Source organism: Sphaeramia orbicularis, chromosome 3, assembly GCF_902148855.1.
Source record: "Sphaeramia orbicularis chromosome 3, fSphaOr1.1, whole genome shotgun sequence".
Classification (NCBI taxonomy): domain Eukaryota; kingdom Metazoa; phylum Chordata; class Actinopteri; order Kurtiformes; family Apogonidae; genus Sphaeramia; species Sphaeramia orbicularis.
Window position 1 is genome coordinate 11,025,565 of NC_043959.1, and position 13,176 is coordinate 11,038,740.

Consider the following 13,176-nt stretch of genomic DNA (forward strand, 5'->3'; position numbering starts at 1 on the left):
AAACGTTTTCGGAGCCTGAGGTGCAAAACTGCCAGATTTTAAAAAAGTTTTTATCCAACAGCAATAAGACTGCTAAACAAAAGTTGAGAGGGTGAAGTGAAATAATGGAATGTGCAATAATAGGTGTAATAGTGACCCCTCCATCATGCAATATTTCTTTTTTTTATCTTTACTACTTATTTATTTATTTTAGTGCAGTTTTTAATATTTTATCATATATATGGGTTGTTTTTAGTTGGTGTTTTTAGGATTCTTTTTCTGTGTTTTTATTTTCATGCTGTGCGTTTTGCTATTTCGTTCTTTAACAGCATCTGGGATGTTTTTATTGAATGACAATTAATAAATCTGAATCTGATTTACACTGAATATGTAAAACACAGAGGATAATATTATAATAATTGGTGATAAACCATTTTAAAAAAGTTAAATAGAGAGAAAAATTAATTTTTGAACTGGCAAAAAAGTAGCACTGGGCCTTTATGGGTTTAAGTTAAGGATCTCCTTACACTACTTGCCAAAATCATGGAGATTCCTACTTTTTTCCTAAAAACAAAATGTGTGTGTGTGTGTGTGACAGAGAGAGTTTGGAGGGGGAGGGGTTACGTGCAAGCAAAGTGGCCCCAGCTCTAAATTACACTTAACATGGTCCCTCTCAAAGCCCACATGTGGGATTGGCCCTGACAAGTGGATGCCGTGCTGCTCTAATTTTGGTTACTTTGTTTATAACCTATAATGGAGACAGTACAGAGCTGGAATGAGGGCAGGACGCAGAAAAGCAAAAGCAGTCTAAGGAAAAAAGTTGAGAAAAGTATAAGGCATAGCAAAAACTAAAAGGAGCCGTTTGGATTCCCATATGTATTAGATTAAGGGGACCTTTGTAGTACGGATGTGTTACCTTTCTGTTTTGTGTTCTGCTTCCTTCAAACAGGACTCACACAGTCGCAGTAGATCCTCTTGAAACCCGCGGCCTGCAGGGTTCAGCTCGTCCACTTGTTGGGTCGGTGTGGATGTAACAAAATGAGAGATGTGTAATTATATTGGGAGCAGATCTGAGCTTCACCAGCCCACTCATTCTGAGTCTGAGCATGAATGCAACCACTGAATTCTCTTTGTCAACACCGCACAGACAGTGTAACGTCTGCAAAACAACATTTCACCCTCAGGACAGTGTCCCATCATCACAAGCTGAAACATCAAGCACCTTTTTTTTTATTTTCATATGTGTTGTTGTAACGTTAGATACAAATGCACCCCATGTGGTTGGCATTGTTTCACTATCTGGGGATTTAACTATCATCTGCATGTTGTCAACTCTAATCTTTAATCTCTGATCTCGATTATGTGATTACTTTTATGAGGCCACATCTGACCTGGTGTCATTTTTAACCCTTTCATGAATGAATTATGAAAAAAGTATCTAGATTTTTTTTAGATTGATTTTATTTTGCAAAACTAGGATGAAGTTGAAATGCATTTTGAATGTTTTTTAAAAATATGGTTTTATTAAGAAAATATTTAACCTTCTCAGACCCAGGAAAGTTTAAGTTTGGGCTTTTTTTAAGTAAATAATTGCCGATATTTCAAACATTGTGATACAACAGTTTCAGGTGCAGTTTTTAAAATTTTTATGGAATGTCCTTTTGTGGTGGACAGTTTTTTGTTTGTTTTTTTAAATAAAGCTTTGACACTCTTGCCCATAAATGTGGACAGTAAACCCATGTCTGGGTCTGAGGAGGTTAACTTTATGAGACCCCACATCAGTCCGCATTCTAAAACTCAGATGATCCTTTAGTTCATTGTCTGTCTGAGGGTCTGTACATACTGACCCCATGTGGTTTGGACTATATTACCTTTAGAACCCTTTGGAAAGTGAACTGAAACTATGTGTCCACAAATTTGGACATCATGCATGAAAGGGTTAATGTGATAGGGAATAAAAGCTGAAAAACTGAAGAATAAAGACGGAGATACTGACCATATAAACCTTAAGCTGGCACATTCAAGAGGCTGCAGTGCTGACATATTTATGGCAACTGGGAAGTTGCTTTAAGTTCAGATTCTGGCTGAAATTAAAGGTTTAACAAGCTGCTGTTCAGTGGTTTAAATCAATGCATGAATGTCCAGTAAAAACTGCGCATGTCAGATTTATCCTCTTGTATCATTTATTGTAGACAATAAATTATATACCTGAAACACATTTTAACATATAAAAACTATCAGTCAAAAACATAGTTATTTATCAATTATTTTATTAATTATTTATGAAATAAAATAAGTGGAATTTGTTTGTATAAAATATTTTACTTATATAAAACAAGCCACATTTATGGTTGTGGGCAAAAGTTTTGGCAGTGAAACAAACAGACTCCTTACATGAATACAATTTGTTCACCAAATCTTTGAAAGTTATAAAATGTTTTTCCATAAATAACACTGATGTACAGTTTTTTGTGGTTTTTTTTTGGAAATTATCTATTTTAGAGATAAAATGACCTAAGTTTTACCAGCCTTGTGAGATAAATTGGAAAACCAGTGACAATACTGCAGGTTGCAAATATGACATATGTGATGTACTGTATGATAAAGATATGTGATAAAGTGCATATAATCTTACACTGTAACATAACCTGACTGAAAATGGCTATTCCAATCTGCATATAGTCTTTAAGTAAAACTGGTGGTTCAGAAACATTCTTTTTGAGTTAGACCCATTCTGTCATTTATTCAGAGAATGTCAGATTTTGAGTTTGTTTTGCATGTGTGTTTTGTATATCTTCTGTTCTGTAAAAAAAACAATTCCTATTGTTTAGATACTTTTTCTACACTATTGCTGTAAAAAAAATCAATAAAAATAACTGGAGAATGTCAGATTTTGATCAATTACTGCACTACACTGCAGCTGATTACCAGGACAACAGAAGAGTTTAAGTTACGCCCACAGCCCATCTGCAGGGGCTCCTTTCACAATTTAAAAAAAATTTTTTGTCACCCAAACTTTGAAATAGGGATGTAACGATTACCGGTATAATGATAAACCACGGTAAAATTGCAGACGGTTAGTATTACCAATTAAATTATGATTACCGTTTGATTATTATCATGATAACCGTGTTTGATTACCGCACTTTTAGGGGAAAAAACGCCTATGTAAAGATCTGCTTTTATGTCAAATATTTGAGTATAGTTTTAATTTATTACAAATTTAATTTTATATACCTAATATTTGGAACCAATATTCACTTTTAAAGTCTTTGAAAAGGTTTGTTAAGCCTCTTTGTGTTATTTATGCAATAAAGTACAAATATTTTTCAAATTGGATTTTATATTTTTACAGTAGGTACATCGTACCTATAATTTTTATTTTTTCCAAAATACAACTTGGTTAAATTATTTCAGTATATGGGGTATACTGAATTATATTATATATATATATATTATATAGTATAATATCAGTACTTTTTGAACATTTTGAGCACAATTTCAATAATACTACGATAATAATGATAATCGTGATAATTTTGGTCACAATAACCGTGACATGAAATTTTCATATCGTTACATCCCTACTTTGAAACAATCAATATGGATATAACCTGGATGAGTCAAAAAGGTGGATTTGTGTGGGTAGTCTGAACAAGACATTATTTAAGAGAAAATTAATCTGAAGAGAGGGACTGAGGATCGCAGCCTCTGAAGAAAATAAGCAAATTTAAAAAGCCTGAAGCAATGTCACAGTCATACTGCACAAGCTTTAGTCTAATTACACAGAAGTGATAATGAAATTAAATCTTGATATTGCAATTTTTATCATGATATTTTTGGAGATATCATCCATACTAACTTTATTTAAATAAAACTAATACCAGTGTTTTGAACTTATACCTGAATTCAGAGTCAGTATATTCCAAGGAGAAAATTACAAAGTGAGCCAGGTCCGTTTCCTTTTGGATTTGGATACTCAAGTCGTCACACACCGACTTTAACACATAAAGCCTGTGAGACAGACTGAGCTGAGCCATTTCTTTCAGGTTTTAATCGCAAAGTTTGAGTCTGTGGGTGAAAATATGGGCCTCATACTTCAACAAGTCCATTCAAATAAACAAAAACATATTTGACTGAACATTTTTATTGAAAAAACCTTGTTCCCATTTTCTAATAAATCTCAGTTCAATCCATCTGATAATACTTAACATTTTATGATGGAAGTATCCTGCCTCTGCATGAGTGATGACTGATAGAGGTCTGTTACAGCAAGAAAATGGAAAGAAATTAAAATAAATGAAGTAAAAATACAAAAGTGGCACGGACAATAAATCTATGTATCTGTAGATTTTGACTCATTTTAAACCATTTTGGAGGCATTTCACAGAAATATGCAGGGGCCAGTGTGACAGAATTGAGCAATGGCTAAACTCTTAAATCACTGCATGAGGACAAATGATATTCAGACCACGATATTATTTAAATGTGGAAATTTTCATTTTATAATTTAGGAAGAAAATTTGATTAGGCAATTTGGATTAGGAGAAGGCAGAAAGCAAAGAAACATTGAAAACAAGATTCCACAGTATTACATTTGGATTGAGTTTAGCGTGATAACAACATGTGTTCCTGAATAACTTATGGGCTTCTTGCGATCTAGATTTTGTGTATAAAAATACTGCTCCAAATGTTCTGCAGCGTCAGAACCTCTTCATCTGTCTGCGCTCTTGTCTCCTCTGCTTCTTCTCGTTCACCTCCTCCGGTGCCGAGGGGCTTTCTGCCGTAAACCAGGGGCCCAGGAAGTTCACCCACAGCAGATGAAGGGCTCGGGCTGGAGCCTGCAACACAGAATTAATGAAACCATCAAACATGAGGAAACCAAAGAACAGCCAATTCAGCAGGGTAACCACACAGCTTAACAGACAAAATCTGTACTTTATGGACTAAAAAGTCCAGAAAAAGTCACCATGACTGTTCATTGAAGTGGAATTTTTAGTTCATGGATGAAAATTAAACACTTTCTCCAACCTCCAATTGTTAGGAACTTTCTAATTCACCTGAAAATCTATTAAAGATGCAAAAAAGAGGGAAAAAGTCAGCAGAGCTTACTAATACCGCCGCCCAGTCGCACAACACATGGCCCCTCCAGCTCACTGATACCCTGCCTTCCAAGGGACTAATTCTATCTTCACTTTCAGTCTTTCTAAAAACTTTGCAAAAGTGTTCCAAAAGTGCAGAAAATGAGAGAAAAACACATGTAAAGAACATGTGTGTGAAATTGAAAAGAATGGGGTGAATAGTGTCCAAGGAATACGTTGGACCAGTTGTCTAAGCTGAAAGTAATACAAATTTGCAAAAAATCCCAAAATTTTAATTCAGCCGTTAGACTGTGCACTGCACCTCTAATAGTGATAAAGAACATGTGTGTCCAATTAGAAAAGAATCGGGTGAAGAGTGTCCAAGGAATAGGTTGGACAAAAATCTCGAATGGATGGATGGAATTCCTGGTACATCTATAAACACCCCAAAAATGCAAACCACCTAGAAGATTCCAGGGGCACACAGGAATAAAACATTTCAATTAAACATAACCTTTAAAAACACCAGCATATTTTTTCCCCAAATTTTGCCAAAAAGTGAAGAGTTAGCATCCCAAAAAAGTTTAAATCCATTATTTTCTCAAAACATTTGAAGATTTTCCATAATTCCATGACTTTTCCAGGTTTTTCAAAACTGTGGGACCCATGTTGGCTACCTTAAAACATAAACTGAAGTAAATGAAGCTCTTACCAGAAGCCAGAGATACCAGAAGTAAGAGGAGATTGTGCTGAGCACTTGTACAATTGCTGTGAGCAGGATGACGTCCTTCAGGTGTCTGAAACCACAAGAAACGCAGGCACCTTACTACTTCCTGTATATATCCTATTCGTTGTACATATTTCTCATCTGTATTATAGAGCTAGCTTTTGTATATTCTTTCTGTACATTTTGTTCATGTCAGGAGTTCTAGCATTACTTTAGTAGCACATGTGTATTAATATTTTATTCTGAAGCCCTTGCACACACCACTTTTTCTTAACACCGTGATATTTGTATTTTATTTTATTTTTCTTATACAGTCCCTTTTGCACTAAGTGTTTTGCTGCTAAATTGAACTGAGCTGCTAAACTGATTTTCATTGTTCCTGTGACAGTGACAATAAAGATCTATTCTATTCTATTCTATTCTATTCTATTCTATTCTATTCTAAATAGACAATAAAGCAGATTTGTCAAGTATCTGTACTTCATTTGTGTACTTTTATCCAGGTGACTTTTGACATTTACTCCATAAAATTTAATTAGGGATAGGCCATGAATTCTGCACTAATATGATGTTTTATTATATGCTTATTATTGGGTATAAGTTATTTAACAACATTTTGTAAAAGGTGAGAAAGCTGAAATTTGGATCAAAGATGGTGATTCTACCACAAGTTTGTCAGATGATATTTTAGCTAAATCGCTCGGCCCTATCTTCATTCTAATTTGATACGCACATTTGTTTACCATTGATGTGAAATTTATCTTCAGTTTGTATGAACGTGGCGTAAAATAAAAGTGAAACCCTAAGTACGTAAGTGAAGAAATAAAATGATACAGATGTGTGAAGTACAGACACACCCAGGTGCAGAGTTTATATGTGTACTGGGTCCAGAACTGAGGCAATTCTGGCAGAACATGGAGCACTGACAGATACATTTACAGCTGTGGCGATTAGTTCTTAATCGAATGGCCAATTCAAAGAACATTAACTGGCAACTGATTTAACAAACACTGTTCCTTTACTCATTTACTCATGTTTTCCAGATTCTGAAATGTGACTGATTTGATGCCTTCTTTGTTATATCAGATTTTTTTTTTTTTTTTAAACTTAATTTCACAGGGTGTTTTTTAATTGTTGGTTGCATACATTCCATCATCCTGGGTTTTTTGGAAGTGATAACTGTTGGCACTGTTTGCCATTTTCATTTTATAGACAAAACAAGTAGTTTCCAAATCAATCATCATGTGAACAGGGTGAAGGCTGAACAAAGAAACACCCTGTCCAACTTCAAACATTTACTTTTCATTTAATTTTATTTATATTTCATGGATACTTACTGAATGAATTGTGGATCTTTTGAAAACTATATAAGCAAGACCGTGATAGTGGCAAATATTGAGGCTTTCCACCTGCAAGTGCTGATTCTGAGGGAAAATAAGAGCTGGGATTTGTGACGCTTCACGCCCAGTTCCACATTCCAGACTCATTCGTTCATTCATTACCTTGATTTCCATGCTCAGTTTATCAGTTATTCAGTTTCTAATCATATACATTTCCAACAATGGCTGACTAAGCAGTGAACAGCTTTCCATATCAGAAACCACTGAGATTATTAAGGCACTAACCTCTGGTATATTGTTTTCTTTAAATTGCACTGCGTTGGGTCTCATGCTTTACAAGGGGTGGGCGATACGGCAAAAATATATCATGATTTTTAAACAATAAAATCACAATCTTGATTTTATTACAGTTCTTTACATTGATCTTTGAGGCCAATTTGCAAGTTTCTGAACAGCGCGACCAAACAATTTCCCTATGTAAAAGACAGCACTAAAAGAAAAAAAATAATTTAGCCCAAAGAACCTTCCAGAACATTTAAATTTAGTTGCAACATATGCCAAGAACATAAACATACTAAAATGTGAACAACACTCTGATTAAGTGCACTCTTGAAAATAAAAACTAAACTGCACTTGGTTTTTTAGGTAGTTTTCAATAAACATGAAAAGTAAAAAAAATAAAAAATAAAAAATAAAAATTTAAAAATACAGAACAAAATATCAATGAAAAATGCCTGTTTCAATTAATCCTCCAGGCTTCCAGAAACAGGTGGCTGATCGCTCTGGTTTTTCAGCTGGTAATCAGTGTATTGGGTGGTCTTGGATTGGAGGAAGAAGTCCAAAATGAGAAGAAAAATAATGCAGGCACTCCAAAAAAGGAGAACCAGTTTCACATTTGAAACAGGTTGATGTGTGTCAAGTACGCCGACTCTGTGGGGGCCAAGTCTTAAGTTATGATAGACTTGCCCTGCCATTTTAAGCTTTACTTTCACTGTGCATACTCATTATAGCAGTGTTTTTCAACCCTGGGGTTGGGACCCCATGTGGGGTCGCCTAGAATTCAAATGGGGTCCCCTCAAATTTCTAGCAATTGATAAAAATAAAAACTTACCAATAAAAAATATACGGTGAGTTGAGAGGCAATCCCAATGCATAAAAGACATGACAAACTGTGAAGCTGAAACTGAAGCACTGTGGTTCTGTTTATCTTTCAAATGTTTATTGTGGTCGGTTTCAGATGCTGCAGCTCTTTCATAATTCATAGTTTGAGTTATTATTTGATCAGTATTTATTGTCAGCCTTGTAAATCCAAGCTGGACTGACTGTACATATCCTGACCAAGGAAAATAAAATTCTCACTTTGTGCAGTAATCTACACCTGGCTTTTCTGCCTCCGTCTAAATAATATATATTATATAGAATACACATAGTCTAAAATTAACATTTATTTGCAACATAGTATAGCAAACTATTACATGATCAAAAACAAATTAATTTTAGCAAAAAAGTTTCTCTGTTGAAATTTGTGATGTTAAATGGGGTGACGAGCCAAAAGAGGTTGGGAATCCCTGCATTATGGGGTACATGCAGCATGGAATGGACCCCAGTATCACCCCCCCACACACAGTGGATTTGTGGGAAATCCAAACCACAAGGCTCCGCAGTACAGTCCTGTATATAAATCAGTATATTGTGCCTGCTGTCATGCATGTAAGCAACCAAGACAGTTTTTACATTAGAAATGAAGTTAGCGGACTGACTCTGACACAAACTTTGTGTATGAACACCAGTTTGATTCATCTGTAAATTATGAAATTAAAGCTGGAGTGATTTTTGTCCATCTATAACTGTACTTTGTCCTTTACTCACTCCGCCATTCCCTGCTCCATGTTTAAGTCTATTCCTCCGTCCAGAAGACTTCCATCCTCAGCAAACACTGGCTTGGCCATAGCTGACATGGTGCGGTAACTCCCAACGTACACCGCCAAAGCAAATACAAGCAGCAGCTACAGGAGTGGCAAAAAAACAAAGAATGAGACACAGGGGTAACTGGTCAAATTTAATGAACAAATATAAGTAGCAGCTTTTATTTAATAAACTCACCCATGTCCAAAATGTAGATGAACTATAGAAAACCAAAAGATTCACAGCAGCATATATGGCCTGATATAGAAGAGATAAGAGTTCAGATCAGAGTCATTTTCAGTAACAACCACACAATAGTATAATAATAATGATGCCATAGCCTGCTATCTGCAACATAATGAATGTGTTTGATGTCATAAAGTATTTAAAGCTTATTTAAAAAGTGCAAATCTCCTCAAAATTGTCGGTTTTCTTGAAAAACACAATATTAAGAGGTAAAAATGGTCAGAAATGTTCATTTAGAAATGTACAATTCTCATCATTTATCAAGCAGGAACTTTGTGAAGTGGGTTCATTCTTTCCATCCGCAAATAGGTTTGCAGATGTAAAGTATGATATTTGATCATTTACAGTTCAGTGAGAGTGCGTTATGGGTCTTACATTAGCTCCGAGGATGACTCTGGTGTAGAACTTCAGAGTGGCCTCATTCTCCTCATAGATCTGTTTCTTTCCCTTCGTGCCAACTTTACCTTTGGGCTGGAAGTGGAAAAGGATGAGGGGATTAAGCAGGGCTGGGTGATCTAACAACAATCACTGCTCTGGTGGTAAATTTTATCAACAATAATGATTTGCGATATGGTCAGTTCAGACATGAATAATGGGTTTTCAATAGAGGTCAACCAATGAATTACAATACTAATTATACTAATATTTTTGAGGGCAGGGTAATGCTGATAACCAATTGATTGAATGAACAACATCAAGTGGGTGTTCATTATTTTGACTTAGATGATCAATTCAATGGTTATTTCACAGGCCCTCAGAGGATGTCACATTTCTCTAGCACCCTCAAAAATCTAAAAGTAGTACTATTTACTATTGCTAGCTTATTTTCTTTCAGTTTGGCAAGACAGCAGTCAAGTAGGGTCTCGAGTACCTTACTGGTTAAATATTAAATGGCTTACTAATTCTGTTCAGGAAATAATGATGGATGAACAGACATAGACATGATCACTATATCCACGGTATTAACTATTGGATGACAGAAGAGCAAAAGGTGGCATGGATAATGCTGTACTTTTAGTGTTGAAATGTTTTGAGGGGGAGATTGGTTTCTGGAGGGCTTAGGTACTCTGTAGGTTTCACCATTTATCCTAATTTGTCTTTAGAGGCTAGATGAATGATTGGGGGTTTGAGGACAAGAAATAATGCCACACCATTTTTAAAAATCATAACTATATTTCTGTACAAAAGGTTAGAAAATCTAAAGCAGAAAATACTTACATAATGTCTAAAATCATTGAGACAAAACTTGCTCTTAGATCTAATGGACCACCAGCAACCAATAGTTCCAAGAACAATAATAAGTTAGTTTTGATGCTTTATACACTCTTTCTGGCTTAGGTGAAGCATTCAGGCTGTATAACAGTGCAGAAAATGCATTGATTATCATTTTTGTTCTGCCCAATACTATTGTCATTATATCAGCCTTTAAAATTCCACTATCTCTGAATCTCTACTTTGTAGTTTCATTGGTAAAACACAGACAAAAATGACCCAGAGCAAAGACAAATTTCAATCAACTACATGACTCAGCATAGAAATGTCTATAATTTTTAATTTGTAGAAAACTACTGCAAAATAGTTCACTTCAAAGGTTCATAATATGTACTAGTACACAACATTGTGTTTCTCTCGACAGTCACAGACTGTCCACTGAAAAGTTGCAGCTTAACCCAGTAACCGACTGTGTTTTTTGTGTTGTTGGAGATGCTGTTTCACATCACAGTGACTTGGCAGAGCAGCCCCAGTCTTACTGTGTTGAACTGTGTCATTCTGGTAGCTTATTTTCTGTTTTTTTTTTCTGTATTTTTCTCACCGCCATTCGCTCTCAGACCCGCTGTTTTCTGCCTCTGCGTCTTTTTGGACATGGACCTCAGACCCGCCGCCGCTTCTCCTTTTTAATATGTCACAGCATCAAAATAAAACCGAGAAAACACACTACGTTGGGACTTCTAGTCACACATCAGCATTCCAGGTTCCTGAAGCGAACACATATCCGGCGCATAATGATGTCGTCATCAACTTCTTCCCCACGCTTTGCGATGAAAGACTTGTGGTGAAATATAGTGACAGAGCGCCCCCTGCTGACACAAAGGAATGAAAGCCGCATTTTCTCTGAAGAACGAAAAATGTCCAAATACAGCACAGGTGTCAAACATGAGGCCCGGGGGCCAAATCCGGCCCGCGGGATGAATTTGTGAAATACAAAAATTACACTGAAGATATTAACAATCAATGGTGTGAAAATCATTTTAGTTCAGGTTCCACATACAGACACATACAGACCAATTAGATTTCAAATGGGTCAAACCAGTAAAATATTATCATAATAACCTATAAATAATGAAAAATCCAAATTTTCTTTGTTTTTTTTGGTGTAAAAAGTAAAATTACATTAAAATATTTGCATTACCAAACTATCCTTCTACAAAAAAAATGTGAGTAACCTGGACAAAAATGAACAAACGGAAATGTCTTTAGAAAAGTAAATGCAATTTCACCAACATTCTGCCTGTTACTAAATGTTTTGTGCGATTGTAATGCACATGTAAATGATAAACTGACTAACCGAGGCAGAATATTGTTAAAATTGCACTTGTTTTTCTTAAGACAATTCAAATTGTTCATGTTATTCAGATTTTTAAGGAAACTTTGTAGATGTAAACCTGATAATAATATAATTTCTCTTTTTTTCACTGTTATTATTTTACTGGTCCGGCCCACTGGAGATCAAATTGGGCTGAATGTGGAACTGAACTAAAATGAGTTTGACAGCCCTGAAATACAGGGTGTCCCAAAAATGTATACACACTTTAAATAATTGTAAAGTAGGTGTTTATTAAAATTCATTTAATTTTCAAAATATAATAGAATTTACAAACATCATTTTATTGTTTTGTCACTGCCTGTTCCAAACTGATGTCCGCTCTGGTCCAGACACTGCTGACAACGCCAAGCAATGGAATCACACTCATCACATTTTAGGTTTCCCCTCAAAAAAAGGTCTAGTGGTGTGAGGTCTGGTGAACTGGACAAGCAGGTGGATTGGATGGAGGGGTTTGGTTGAATACCCTCCGCGTTCACCAGTCCTCACACCACTAGACTTTTTTTAATGTGGATCCCTAAAAGACAAAGTCTAAGCTTTGAGACCTGGAACAGGAGCTGAACTGGGAGCAGCCATTGAACGTGAATGCACGCAAATACCAAGGGAATTGTTTGGTGATGTGTGCAGTTCCATTGCTTGGCGTTGTCAGCAGTGTCTGGACCAGAACGGACGTCAGTTTAAGAACAGGCAGTGATTAAAACAATAAAATGATGTTTGTAAATTTTAGTACATTTTGAAAATTAAATGAATTTTAATAAACACCTACTTTGCAATTATTTAAAGTGTGTATAATTTTTTTTGGGACACCCTGTATTTAGTAAGAGAAAAGGATACAAAGACATTATGCATTTAATCATATAGTATTGTCCTATTTGTTTTTATTATTATTATTAATAATAATAATAATAATAATAATAATAATAATAATAATAATAATAATAATAATAATTATTATTATTATTATTATTATTATTATTATTATTATTATTATTATTATTATTATTATTACAGTAATTAATTTTATTATGTTTTTTATGAGCTTATAGGCACCTGCACTTGCGGAAAAGATTTACATTTTTTAGAAAATTTTTGAAGTTACACAGTGACACTGAAAATGTTTTTAAAAAGTTGACATTAGAGTACAGTTATGAAGGAGAAAAGTGCTTTTAAAACTCTTGTAATTCTGGTATTCTTGCATAATAGTCTACCAAATGTTTGTATGTTGTTTTACGATAGCATTTTTAAAAAATAATGAAATACTAAACTTAATTCCAATATGCAATATACAGTTATTTT

At 34.9% G+C, this 13,176-nt stretch overlaps 1 protein-coding gene across 1 annotated transcript; it reads right to left on the bottom strand.

The window, feature by feature from the left end:
• Positions 1-4,110: 4,110 nt before the first annotated feature.
• On the bottom strand, positions 4,111-11,270 carry tmem208 (transmembrane protein 208). Its single transcript, XM_030131079.1, has 6 exons — positions 11,092-11,270; positions 9,654-9,749; positions 9,231-9,290; positions 8,997-9,133; positions 5,773-5,857; positions 4,111-4,820 (listed from the first exon to the last, which is right to left on the bottom strand). The coding sequence occupies exons 1-6, from the start codon at positions 11,095-11,097 to the stop codon at positions 4,683-4,685; spliced, it is 522 nt and encodes a 173-aa protein (XP_029986939.1). The 5' UTR covers positions 11,098-11,270; the 3' UTR covers positions 4,111-4,682.
• Positions 11,271-13,176: the final 1,906 nt, after the last annotated feature.